The 14,700-nt window shown below is 44.2% G+C and overlaps 1 protein-coding gene across 2 annotated transcripts in view; it reads left to right on the forward strand.

Annotated features, from left to right (window-relative positions):
* CDH13 (cadherin 13) overlaps positions 1 to 14,700 on the forward strand; it is a 1,049,904-nt gene that overhangs the window by 367,520 nt on the left and 667,684 nt on the right. For both annotated transcript variants that reach the window (XM_013970937.2, XM_005691833.2), the window contains exon 3: positions 11,991 to 12,199. In XM_013970937.2, the coding sequence (XP_013826391.2) occupies positions 11,991 to 12,199 (209 nt within the window). The remainder of the gene's footprint in view (positions 1 to 11,990; positions 12,200 to 14,700) is intronic.

The raw sequence follows: 14,700 nt of genomic DNA on the forward strand, positions 1-14,700 counted from the left end.
TCTCTGCTTTTGAATATGCTGTCTAGGTTGGTCATAACTTTCCTTCTAAGGAGTAAGGGTCTTTTAATTTCATGGCTGCAATCACCAACTGCAGTGATTTTGGAGCCCCCCAAAATAAAGTCAGCCGCTGTTTCCACTGTTTCCCCATCTAGCTGCCATGAAGTTATGGGACCAGATGCCATGATCTTCGTTTTCTGAATGTTGAGCTTTAAGCCAACGTTTTCACTCTCCTCTTTCACTTTCATCAAGAGGCTCTTTAGTTCTTCTTCACTTTCTGCCGTAAGGATGGTGTCATCTGCATATGTGAGGTTATTGATATTTCTCCCAGCAATCTTGATTCCAGCTTGTACTTCCTCCAGCCCAGCGTTTCTCATGATGTACTCTGCATATAAGTTAAATAAGTAGGGTGACAATATACAGCCTTGATGTACTCTTTTTCCTATTTGGAACCAGTCTGTTGTTCCATGTCCAGTTCTAACTGTTGCTTCCTGACCTGCCTACAGGTTTCTCAAGAGGCAGGTCAGGTGGTCTGGTATGCCCATCTCTTTCAGAATTTTCCACAGTTTATTTACTGAGTGCTATTTCAGCTTATAGATTATGGACTGTTTATAGACAATCTTTTCCGCTCACAATAGCATTTTAAATCAGAAGCTCATTCAATACACATTCCCTGAAGACTCTTATTTTTTCTGTTTGTTCATCTTGGGCATTTTAATTTATTTCTAAGGTCGGGTTACCACTGCCACCCTCCCACCTGGCTTCATCTCCCGTCATCCCCTCATCCCTTCTAAAACCCAAGTGCTTCTTTGGGAACCCAGGAAGAGAATAGCTGATCATCCTGCTTCAGTTCTAAAGAAGAGAGTGAGTCAAAACTGAAGGACCTTTAGGTCTACGATGCTTAGTTCTGCTAACTTGACGGTAGCCATCATTATAATTAGATCTTCAGACTTTCATAGCCAATTAAAAAATTGGCCCACAAGATTTGCATACTTTTACTATTTAGTTCATGGACTAGGATAATATTTACCTTTAAAAGTTACAGTTCCTCCCTTCAAGTGCTCCTAATGTGTAGCTGTGTTCTTTAATTTTGTTGGGACTTACAGCCAAAACATTGTCTAGAAAATCACATCTAATTTATAATAAAATATAGAAAAAATATACAGAAATTCACTTTCTAAGCAATTTTAAGAGAGTACAGCTCTTCAATAAGGTAATACATACTTGTTGATAACCCCTCACCTTGGATGTTTCTGGTAATTATAAACTTGTTCATTGGTTGACTTTTTCTTACTATAAGAAATAATATATTACATGAAGAGATGATCTGCTTGCTTCTAAGATCCACCCTGTGGTGGTATTTGGCCTTTCGTCACAATGAAGGAATGGGACACCTGTCCTTCAAAAGGGCAGCCCTCCAAATGATACTGTGGTCCAACCTTCTGGACTCTGAGTATCTAGAAGACAGATAATCCACCTTTTTTGTCTTAATATTGGCATTTATCCCTTTCTACCTACTGTCTTTCATACCATAAGTGGTCAAATGATACTTTTAATGGGATAATGGATGGATATATTGTGATTTAGAATAATAGACTTTCCCAGCTGTAAAAGACAGCATCCAATGCTAGAATCTCTTCCAAAACATTCCTGCTCAACAGCCATTTAAGTGCTACTTGAAAGTATCCAATGATCCACAAATTATTTCACTCAGAAATAACTAGACCTTCCAAATGGTACCCTGAACTTCTTCAGGCTTTTCTAGTATTTGGGCAATAACAAGATCATGCAAATATTAATTTTTCACTGCAGCAATGTATAGCTCCCACCTGCACAACTATAGGATCCCAACCCTCCTTCCTTCCTTAGCTTTTAGTTCTAGAAGACCCCAGAGCAGCGTAAAGTTTCCTTCCTCCACACGTATGCCATCTCATGGAGTATAGGGGTGCTTGGGCATCACTGGACTGCCAGAGCATCACACACAATCAGGATCTGAATCTCAGTATAGGCCTAGTCAAGACATTCTGCCTCATGTCTCCAGACATCTCCAACAGCAAGACCAGATACAAGTTATAGTGGAGCAAATCTCTTTTCTCATTAACTTACCCTATAGACACTCAGAAAGGGAGACATGTGTGCACATAATTACTAGATAAATCAAAAACTAAGACTAAGTAAGAACCATGGACTAGTAATATGAAAACAGAGGGAGTCAGTACTCTAAGACTTGGTGATTCACAAAGTTGCTGAATCAGTGATTTCTGTTTCGCCGAGTGGGTGGCTTTCACATTGACTTACTCAAATCTTCAGGTGAATTTGAGCCATCCTCAGTTTTGTTTGAGGAATTTAAAATTACTTTGCTGCCAAATGGCAGTTCTGTTATTTATTCATTCAACAAACAGATTGAGTATCTACTGTGCCAGGCACTGTGCCATATAAATTCCAATCTGAGATACAAATTCATAGTGATTATAACCACCACAGGATTGAAAGTGCATAACATTTTTTTTTTTTTTTTCAGAAAACAACTTGCTGTGTTTTTAAAAAAATTCAGTAGCAAGAGGAAAATGTAAGACCCTGGCAGAAAAGACTATCCAGAGCTAGCAGCTCAATTTTTAATGGTTGGCACAGGAAATCCCCTGAAAGCAGATGTGGGTTCTGTAAACCCCTTAAGGGTTTACATGACAAAAAATAGGTTTTTGCTGAATATCACTTGATGGAATCATTCATTATGATGTCTTTGGCTGACATGATAGAATTGAAACTCTATTTTATCAAACTTGGGATTGACACATGAGATGTATAAGACCATTTTATGTGCATTCTGCACCTATCAAATCTACAAAGCCTCTGGAGGTGAAATCCACTGCCGGGATAATCAGACACGGTTAGGAACATGCCCAGAACCTTACAGAAGCTCTGTGGATGTCAATGCTGACTCCAGGCCAAACATGAAACACAGGATACGGTTCCGTGCATTCAGGAATTAAGAGGGTAGACAGAATGAAGGCTGGAGGATATATTATCAGTCAGGGATCTGTCCCAGTGTGGGTGGCACTGAACGCATGTTAATGAAACCTTGATTGACTAGAAGCTTTGAGTAACAAGGGTGTTCGGAGAAACCAAAGGAATTGTTTTCTGTTTCTCTCACTTGTGAATCCATAGAGCCTCTGGACTAAAGTCCTTTGAGTTCTTTCCAAGGAAGTTGGAACCCAGTGGGATACTGAAGATGCAAAAAGCAATTAAGTGATGTGCTGTATCCTGGGGAGAGTCCATCTGATGTTTCTGGACTAAGTGCTATTTCAGTTGTTAGAAAGGCATGGCTTTCCATGCCCTATCAAAGACTCTGCAGATCAACCAAATGCAGGTCCTTCATGCAAAATGGAGCAATTGAATTGTTTGACTAATTGAGCTATGAGTATGTGGATAGATGGTACAGTCTTAAGAGAGAGAAAGCAATGTACAATCTCCTTTTTTTTTTTTTAAACCAGCATACTGCTGAAATTAAGCCATGCTCTTCTGTGTGCAAGCATAGGTTGCTAGAAGTAGATCCAGGCACTTCTGACTCTGGGAGGAGCACAGCTCCCAAGATGACTGACCCCACGCTACTACTGGTCATCACACATCCTCACACATGTGTACAAGCAGAGTCTGGCCACCAACTCTGAGAGGCCTGAAACTTATGTGTAGACCAGTTTGCAAGTCTCCACAGAATGTGAATAATGTATTTAGGACCATTTACCCATGTCAGATGTGAGAGCATGGATCACAGACTCACCCCAGAACACTTATAAGAATAGCACAAATTCCATATTGAGTTTGTACCTATCTACATGAGTAGGACTGCTCTATATTTTACAGTAAATTTAAATCTATCTACATTTTTTTATTTCACTGGGATCATAATATAGCTTAATTTGCTTCCTCACACATTTCTAGATGGTAAGAAATCTATGCCTTTTCCATCCCTGAGAACCACGTTCAAAAGAAAGAAATAGAAAAACATAAAATCAGGATCAGGAGGATTAAGCCCCTTAATTCACGTACCATGCTTCCCATTTCTGTTGCAGTTTTGTCTCCCAGCTAAAGTTTGTCTCTTCATGACATTTGCATTAAGCCCAGAGGACATTTTGAGTGGAAACACGCTGAAAGCATAATTGAAACGCTGAGTGGTGCCATTCATCTAATTTGCATTTTTCCCCCAGGTGGGGAGTTTTCGCTTCCCCCTTTCTTCTCCTGGAGTGTTCACAGATTATCACAAAGAATGATGTTGCACAATTGATTCCAATAAATCCCCATGTACAGTGTATTATATGTATAATTTTTCCCAGTAGCTATTTTAAATGCCATAGTGATAAACTATGTAAGGAAGTTCTTTGTAGGTGCAGAATAGTACAGATAGCTCCTTTTCCCCCTCACACAGAGGTTTTCAATATTTGTTCACAAGTTTAATTGTTTATTATAATTTTTCCTTCAATTATCCTCATGGTGTTATTCTGAGCTTAGGAGGTTGTCTATACAGAAACATCTATTTTTTACAAAACAGACATAAAATATTCCATTTCATCCTTAATATGTTCTTTGAACTCTGCACCCTGGAGCATGCAGTGGCTTGGTGTCTGAGAATCACTGACATCTCGATTGTGTCAACAAGGTTCATAATGTAAGACAATGATTCAGGGCTGGTGCTATCAACTGTGCCCTTTAATAAGAAATTTAAGGTGAGATTGCAGTCAGTGGGGAAGTAGGGTCTGTTTCCTTCAGGAGCAAGAAGAAACAAAGAGTGTGGTGGCCTATTTTTCTTTTGATTAAGTATTCAATTGCGATTGTTGGTTTGGTCTAGATTGTGCCTTCTCTGAGGTTTGTGTCTTTCTCAAGACCTCATTATTTATGTTATATGTATTCTTATGTTATATATATATTGTATTATTTTATATACTATGAAAGTGAAAGTGAAGTCACTCAGTCGTGTCTGACTCTTTGCGACCCCATGGACTGTAACCTACCGGCTCCTCCGTCCATGGGATTTACCGGGCAAAGGTACTGGAGTGGGCTGCTATTTTATATTACATTATTATTGTTGCTGCTGCTGCTAAGTCGCTTCAGTCGTGTCCAACTCTGTGCGACCCCATAGACGGCAGCCCACCAGGCTCTGCCGTCCCTGGGACTCTCCAGGCAAGAACACTGGAGTGGGTTGCCATTTCCTTCTCCAGTGCGTGAAAGTGAAAAGTGAAAGTGAAGTCACTGAGTCGTGTCCAACTCTCAGCGACCCCCTGGACTGCAGCCCACCAGGCCCCTCCATCCATGGGATTTTCCAGGCAAGAGTACTGGAGTGGGGTGCCATTGCCTTCTCCGACATTATTATTGTTAGGTAGTGAGAATAGGAAACAGGAGTCCAAAATGGCAGCCCATGAAAATAGAACAAAGGAAGGTCCAAGGACTGGAGTGAGGACCTCAGATAGAACAAACAGCACCCCTGGCTGGCCTGATTTACACAGGGCGGGCCCGGGGGAGGAGGACAAATAAAAAGAGGAGCCAAACGCCGGGGGTCTCTCTCCCGTGCACGCTGTATAGTCACTCTTTCTCTCTCTCTCTTCTCTTCACGTCTTTGGGTTGGCATGCCCTCACATCTTGAAGATGTATTTTCCTGTTATTTTCTAAATAAAACTGAGCTGTAACACAGAGATGTAACACTGATCTATCTAAGAGCTATAACACAGTCTGTCTGAGAGCTGTGACACACCGAGGGCTTACGTCTGTCACTTCGAATTTTTGTTGAGACGAGACAGAACCGAGGAGAATACACTCACTTGACATTATAATATATATAATATACTATATATAGATTATATAGTATACTATATAATATTTATTTTACTATATAATATTTATTTAATATAGTATATTTATATATACTATATTATATATAGTATATTATTATGTTATAAATATTATTTCAAATGTCAGAACCCCTCCTAGAATATATAAGATAATCATATTGGGTTCATTTAGGATTTACCATAAAATATTACAGAAAAAACATGAGCAAACTTTTCATCCAACTCAATATAATTATATTAGAGCCTTCCTGGATTACAAACCTGAGTATGGTGGACCTAAGCATGATTTGTTTAAATGAGAGAGGAATTTAGCCCAAGCCAGCATTTCTGGAGCATGGAACACACATCATTAGTACATACAAGGACTAATATATGTTTTTACTTGCCTCTTTAATTCAGTTCAGTTCAGCTCAGTTCATTCGCTCAGTCATGTCCGACTCTTTGCGACCCCATGAATCGCAGCACGCCAGGCCTCCCTGTCCATCACCAACTCCCGGAGTTCACTCAGACTCATGTCCATTGAGTCGGTGATGCCATCCAGCCATCTCATCCTGGGTCGTCCCCTTCTCCTCCTGCCCCCAATCCCTCCCAGCATCAGAGTTTTTTCCAATGAGTCAACTCTTTGCATAAGGTGGCCAAAGTACTGGAGCTTCAGCTTTAGCATCATTCCTTCCAAAGAAATCCCAGGGCTGATCTCCTTCAGAATGGACTGGTTGGATCTCCTTGCAGTCCAAGGGACTCTCAAGAGTCTTCTCCAACACCACAGTTCAAAAGCATCAATTCTTCGGCACTCAGCCTTCTTCACAGTCCAACTCTCACATCCATACATGACCACAGGAAAAACCATAGCCTTGACTAGACGGACCTTAGTCGGCAAAGTAATGTCTCTGCTTTTGAATATGCTGTCTAGGTTGGTCATAACTTTTCTTCCAAGGAGTAAGCGTCTTTTAATTTCATGGCCGCAGTCACCATCTGCAGTAATTTTGGAGCCCCAAAAAATAAAGTCAGCCACTGTTTCCACTGTTTCCCCATCTATTTCCCATGAAGTGATAGGACCGGATGCCATGATCTTCGTTTTCTGAATGTTGAGCTTTAAGCCAACTTTTTCACTCTCCTCTTTCACTTTCATCAAGAGGCTTTTTAGCTCCTCTTCACTTTCTGCCATAAGGGTGGTGTCATCTGCATATCTGAGGTTATTGATATTTCTCCCAGCAATCTTGATTCTAGCTTGTGTTTCTTCCAGTCCAGCGTTTCTCATGATGTACTTTGCATATAAGTTAAATAAGCAGCGTGACAATATACAGCCTTGACGTACTCCTTTTCCTATTTGGAACCAGTCTGTTGTTCCATGTCCAGTTCTAACTGTTGCTTCCTGACCTGCATACAGATTTCTCAAGAGGCAGGTTAGGTGGTCTGGTAGTCCCATCTCTTGAGGAATTTTCCACAGTTTATTGTGATCCACACAGTCAAAGGCTTTGGCATAGCCAATAAAGCAAAAATAGTTGTTTTTCTTGAACTCTCTTGCTTTTTCCATGATCCAGCGGATGTTGGCAATTTGATCTCTAGTTCCTCTGCCTTTTCTAAAACCAGCTTGAACATCACGGAGTTCATGGTTCACGTATTGCTGAAGCCTGGCTTGGAGAATTTTGAGCATTACTCTACTAGCATGTGAGATGAGTGCAATTGTGCGGTAGTTTGAGCATTCGTTGGCATTGCCTTTCTTTGGAATTGGAATGAAAACTGACATTTTCCAGTCCTGTGGCCATTGCTGAGTTTTCCAAATTTGCTGGCATATTGAGTGCAGCACTTTCACAGCACCATCTTTCAGGATTTGAAACAGCTCAACTGAAATTCTATCACCTCCACTAGCTTTTTTCGTAGTGATGCTTTCTAAGGCCCACTTGACTTCACATTCCAAGATGTCTGGCTCTAGATTAGTGATCACATCATCATGATTATCTGGGTCATGAAGATCTTTTTTGTACAGTTCTTCCGTGTATTCTTGCCACCTCTTATTAATATCTTCTGCTTCTGTTAGCCTCCTTAAATTTTTAGAAAAATATGTTTGGCAGATTCATCGTGTACTATAAAGATTATCTTTAAATAATTGTATAAGTAAAAATGTGAGTCAATTAAAAGAAAAATATTAAGGGAATAACAGATCAGGTATGAAAGCATGACTAGATTGTGAATCTGGAAGCTGAGTGATTGAAGGAAGTAACACATTCACTTAGGCAGATGACCTAGACTAACTGGCCTTAACCTCATTCAGACTCTCTAAGTCTCAGCTTCCAGAGGGAAAAGAAAGTATTCACCGCAGATAGATAATGTAAGGATTCTTTGCAATCACGAATGTAAAAATTTCAGCAGAGTCCCGTTCTTTTAGGAAAAAAGAATACCTTAGACAACTTTGTGGAGTCCGCTGTGGGCAAACACTGTAATTTTACTCCTTTGAAGTTGTTTTCCCTTCATGATCTCTCAAGTGAGATAGGTAGAGCTTTGCCAAGAAAAGTGGGAGGATTCAAAGATGGGCAAGGCTGGACCAGAATCATCTGCCTCATTGCTTTAGCCTCAGCAGAAATATCTGTAGTAACGATCTCCATGGTAACCACCTGGGCCAGAGCACCAGTACCTGACTGGACAGAGGCAGAAGGACCCAAGAGGCAGTCAGAAAACAGCTGGAAGAAGGAAGTTGTGTAGAAAAGGAAAGAGAACTCCTTCAATGCCCAGGATCACAGGAGAATTGATGATGGTAATTCTTGTTCATGGAGCATTGTAATAGAGCACTGCCACCGGCTGCAACCGCTAGCACTCTCGTGGCCGGAGCTGCCTGCCATAACCCCCAGCCCTTTCCCAGAAAACGGTTACCACCAGACCATTAGACAGTCACTCAGCCATTGGTCGGCACCACAGTGGGCTCCTCCCCCTGAATAACCGTGTACCAGCGGCCATTAGTAGGACATGAGCCAACAGTCCTCCGAGTGGTGATCCTCAGATGGAGAGCGAGGTAAGAGGCAGACCTGGCCTGGCGCAGTGGGTGAGTTGGGGGCTCAGGGAACAAGTTGGGGGCTGTGTGCTGTGGAGCTCCAGAGCCCTCACCAAGGCCGCCCACTGGCCGGTCCAGGCCTTGAGGCGGCGATCACCCTCTCCCCCATTCCCGCCTCAGTGACCTAATGGCAGCAGCCATCTCTGAGACCAGCCCCCACTGGGCAGCCTGAGGAGCTTGAGGCCAGCTGGGGCCTGGGCACCTGGCTCCCTCAGCAGTGGTGGCTCTGCAGGTCTGGGGACCTGGCCCTGAGGGAGCTGCCAGTGGAGACCTGCCTCTTCAGCCAGGCCTGGGCGCTGTCAGGAAGACTCAGCCTGGGTGCTGGGCAAACACTCTGGGGCAGGGTAACCAGTGCCTGCAAGGACCCCCTCCTCTCAGCCAGGCCTGGACCTCCGAGGGTGAAAGTTGTGCTGAGGGACCTGGCCCAGACTTATCAGAACAGAGAATAGCATTTGTTTGGTGGGAGTTTAGAGGAATGTTATTACCTGACTGTGACCTTACGGTTCAAGAACAAAGGATCTGACACCAAGAAGTTTGCAACAATTACCCACACCCCTTCCTCACCTTTCCTATAAAAGGGCTTTGCGGAGAGCTCTGGGGCAGTTTGGGGTTTTTAAGGCATGACCCACCTGTTTCCTTGCACAGCCCTGCAGGAAACCTTTCTCTATTCCACACTGATATTTTGGTATTGTTCAGCCTCACAATACCAAGGCCGATACCAAGGTATGGTATTGTCAGGCACACAAATTTGTGTTTCAGTAATAGTACCAGGGTCTGTCTGAATTAAGTATTATTATCTTGTTTAATGCTTATCATAAGAACTGTAGTACCTACGAGGGGAGGTACTGTTATTGTTCTGTTGCTGAGTCCAAGTTCACTCTACTCACCACATGACAGGTCAGTAAGTCTACAGACAGAGTGTTCTGGCAAAAAATACAACTTTATTCAGAAAGCCTGCAGACAAAGATGACAGACTAATGTCTCAAAATAAAACCATCTTGTCTGGGTCTGGATGCCAGGTTCTTCTCTAGAATGGGGGGTTGGGGGGCTGAGAAAGCAAACTAAAAAGGCATATATCTTGCACATACCTCCTGGAATGGCAAGCCTTGGGAGGGGATGTGCTAATTTCTTCCTTCCTATAGCCATCCACAGGTAGACAAGGTCCTGCACAGAAGCATTTTGGCTTAACACTCAGGCAGAGGGGCAGGGTTCCCCATGGCAGGCCATTATGTATGGACAGTATCCTTTTAGTGAACGAAAGCAACAAGAAGCAAAGGTTAAAGTAAAAGAAATGGAGCCATAATTGGCTTTTCCCTGTAACAGTTCCACTTTGTAGATGAAGACATTGAGGTTCAAGGGACAAGTCATTTGCCCATGATCTCAGGGCCGCTACAAATGAGCCAGGACTGGAAAGGGGCTTAGACACCTACTCTTAAAACTGCTGCTTCACAGGGCATGGGAATAACAGTTCCTGGCATGCTAGGTCCCCAACCCTTGCTCCATGCCAGGAATCACTGGGAAATGTGGAAACCTGGCATCTTGACAAGCAGTCCATTGTCCAAGGTCCCAGTGCTTGACCCTGGCTGCATTAGGTTCATCTGGGAAATCTTAAAGAGATACCAGTGCCTGGACCCCAGTCCTCCTCTGTCAGAACCTCGGTTGGGAGTTGGGGCAGGTATTGCTTTTTTCTTTTTTTTTTTTTAATTCTCTAAACTATTCTCATAGCCTTGAAAAATGCCCCCAGTCTAAAGCACTCATTTCTGGACTGGTAAAAGGTGTCTAAAATATACAAGACCCAATCATGCAACCCTAGTTACTTGATACCATAAGTCAGGAAGAGAGCAAGGATATATTGAGGGCCTACTATGCGCCAGGTCCTAAATGCAGGTCTGTCTCTCAGGATGTCCTCACCTGGTACCTCTGATGACCTGGAGGGGTTGGTGAGAGTCCTGAGGGGGTCAGGATTGGGCAGCAGCTCTTTTCCCTCTCGTTAACCTGTTTCTGGGAAGTGGATGTGCTGAGAGCTTGAACTGTAGATCTAGACTGATCAGCCTGAGAACAGGTGTCTGCCTTTCCTGGGTGTGTGGTCTTGAGCATGTTAGTCAGTCTCTCCAAGGCTCAGTTCTTTCCTCTCATAGTATGGAAATAATGTGTGTAGACTGTGCATTCTCAGCGGGGCTCTGTGTCACCAAAGGGGTGACACGGGTTCTTGGGAGAAAGATAAACAATTGTCCTTTGTGTGTGCGTGTAGAATAGATATCCATGCAGTCAGTAAACAGATAGGGCTATGACGCTGGCAACGCATGAGAGGGCTGACAATTAGGTAACAGTCTCCAAAAACACTTCTGGGCTGGGGGGAGATAATAAAAATAAACCTGGGAAATGCTGCTGTAACTTAGAGTGGTTGTGAGGCCGAAAGGAGAGACTGAATGTACTGGCCTTATGACAGAGCCTGGCACTCAGATGCCACTCAATAAACACTGAGTCGTAACTGTTCTTTGCCAAAACTTCATTCAGCACTCACACACAGATCCCAACCATACTTAGCAGCTATGCAAAGCTTTATAGGGATTCTGAGGGAAGAAAAGGCACCACCCCTGACTTCACCAAGGAGCTAAGTGAAAGTTGAGCACAGGAGGTGAAATGCTGTCACGATTGGCTGTGCATAGAGCCTGGGGAACTAAGGCGAGGCCGTGGCTGAGTCCTTCATTTCCTACCTGTCTCCACTGCTGGGCTCAGCCTAGATGAGAGGTGACAAGGATCAGCCTAGATGAGGGGTGACAAGGGGCCTCCGTCTCAGTTCCCAGCCTTGTCCGCAGTATCCTCTGCCCCCAGTGTGGAAGCAGGGAAGAGGCTCTCTTTGTGCACTGAAAGGCTTAGCACCTGCCTGGGACAGGGGGGGTGATTAGGAAGGCTTCACTGAGCGGAGTCCTTTGCCTAGCCAAAGCCAGGAGGCCACAAGAGGATGCAGTGGGTGAGGGGCAGCACTCGTGGGTCTGGGTGCAGAGTGGTGAGTCGTACTTAATGGTCAAAGACAGCTCCAGCATTAAACTTCCCAGCCTGCTCACACTCCTTCTGTTTCTGTTCATTTGTTTTGTTTTGGCCAGTGACCTTCAGTGACTGCAAGGGAAATGACAAGCTGCACTATGAGGTCTCAAGCCCATACTTCAAGGTGAACAACGACGGCAGCTTAGTTGCCCTGAGAAACATAACTGCGGTGGGCAAGACTCTGTTCGTCCATGCCCGGACTCCCCATGCAGAAGACATGGCAGAACTCATAATTGTTGGAGGGAAAGACATCCAGGGCTCCTTACAGGTAATGTAACCACTTAGGATAAGTTGGTCCAAGGAGGAACACTGCGATTTGTGTGTCTTATGTGGAAAATGGGTCTTTGGCTTATTATTGGTCAAGAGTCTTTTTGTTGTTTGCAAATGATAGAAACCTAAGTCAAAAAGGAAAAAAAAAAAAAAAACACAGCGTGGCTAGGGGAACTGATTGGGTCGTGTGACAGAGACCTCAGAGATAGCTTTGCCTGCTAGCATGGCTCTGCATCCATGCCCAAATGATGGCTTTAGCTTTGGTCCTTCTCCATTTGTGATTCCACTCTTCTTCCACTGACTTCGCCTGTAGACAGTCACAGCCCTTCCTGCTTCCTGGTGTGGTCTCAGCAGCTTCACGTCATCTTCCCAGTCTGAAGTCATCTCAAAGAGCATCTCTTCCTATACTGCCACCCCAAGCTTGAAATCAAGTCTTGCTGGCTCTCCTCAGAGCATGCTCCCATCCCTGATTCAGTTTCTATGACAATTGGATCCTGGTGCTCTAGTTGGCTAAGCCTGAGGCACATGCCTTGTCCTGAGATCAGGATGAGTTCAGCCCCACCTAAAATATACGGACTGAGAGTGAAAGAGTTAGTTACTCAAATTAGGATGCTGTCATCTAAGAAAGGGAAACGGAGGATATGCAGGTGAGAACCACAGTCGCACACTAGAGTTGTATGTGAGGCTGCTCCTTTGCCACACACTGGTGTCCGTTCCCTTCTACACGCACCTGTATGAAGATCTCTGCCCCTGCACACATGTGACTGTAGGAATGCCACAAACTGCTCTTCAGGCTTCCTGATTGTGCCATCCAGGGACATTTGGTACTGTAAATTTACTTACTTCTCCGTCACCAGGAGCTCAGAGACTCTGCGGCTTTCTCAATTACAGAAAGGGAAGACGCACAGCAAGACTCTGGCAAAATAATTTCAATAATAATGGTGTGTCCCCAGCTTGGTGTGACTGGACTAGCCTTTCTCCTACCTGCTGCTGGCCTGCTCCTACCCACTCTATCAAAGCCTGTGGTTCCCACTGCTTTTCTCCATCTGTCACACTCCCAGTAACCCTGCTTCATCTGTTCGTTGTGTTCGGTGGTGGAGTGAACACCAATCCCACAGCTGGGGAGCAGAGACAGTACAAATGGCGTCGTGAGTGCTGCTCTCCTGCCAACGCTGTCTGTGTGATCTTGAAAGAGTCACGTAACTTCCTTACCTGCAGATGAGAGGGGTTAAACAGTCTGCAACGGCAAGTAAGTGGCACATGGGCTGCCCTACTCCACCACAGTATACGTTGCAGACACCCTGCTTGACCCGAGTATCACTCCCAAGACAGTGCTTCTGAAAGCTACTATCCATTGATCACTTAGAGATGTTTCTAGGGCTGGAGTATATTTGCTGTCCCTGGACTTGAAAAACTCCATAATACCTCTTCATATCTGTCAATCTGTGAGTTAAGCATAGGTAGAAAGCTAAACATGAATCCGCAGTGTGCCACTGATGTTCTCAAAACAAAACAGGATCTTGGTGAATACATCCCAGTGTGGAAACCCACTGGCACCACGAAAGAGAGTTTATCTCTCACTTGACCGTGGTTATTTTCACAGCAGCTCACTAACTCATGATGTAAATGACTTCCACATGCCTAGCAACACAGCTGCCAGGATGTGCAGTACGAAATGCTTCTTAGGAACAAGTAAATGGTACAGAGATTCACAGACGGGGGTTTTGCATGCGGGATAGAATGAAGTTAGATCAGTGTTCATTGTGATTGACAGCTCATCTCTAAATCTAGAAAAGACAGTGTCACGTTTAGCTCCAAGCCGAACAGACGGGATTTGAGACATTCCCTGGGACAAAACTTCACCTTGCTGGGCTTGGAGTCCTGGCACTATTACCAAGAGACTCAGCCATGAAGAGCTGGTCACTTGAGCCCCAGAAAGAGCCCCTCTAGAAGCCCAGCCCCTCTAGAAGCCCAGCCCCTCAGAGCCCTGGCCGTCTCCTATTCATCTCTGTCTGAACACACTGTCCACAAAGCTTGGTGGCTATTGTTTGCTTCTTGTAAAGTACGGGGGAGGCTGATGTGCCATTCAGTTTACCAACTCCAGCAGAATAGGCATTTATCTCCCACCTTCAGTAATTTTATGAGATTTGAAAATCAGCCTTGTGAAGTTGCCCAGATATGTCCATAATATAAAGGTTAAAAAAAAAAAGAAAAACAAAAGAGAAAAGGCTAGGAAAATAAAATAGCCAGAGAATCCCTCTAAGGAAAGCACAGTCCTTAATAGATACCCAGTTAGGATTTTTGAAGCCCTACTGTGTGTGGTGCAGCAGGCCAGCTAGAGAAGGAAAGCAGTGGGTTCAAGAGTCAGCCCAGCTCCTGCCTGGGGAGAGAAAGGGACCATGTATGTTAGTAAGTGCCAACAGGGAGGCGATGGTGACGGCTGCTCCGTGCCTTTAGAGAAGGGGGGAGGGCTGGTGAGGACAGCCAGTGCCTGCTTGG

Source organism: Capra hircus, chromosome 18 (assembly GCF_001704415.2).
Source record: "Capra hircus breed San Clemente chromosome 18, ASM170441v1, whole genome shotgun sequence".
In the NCBI taxonomy this organism is placed as follows: domain Eukaryota; kingdom Metazoa; phylum Chordata; class Mammalia; order Artiodactyla; family Bovidae; genus Capra; species Capra hircus.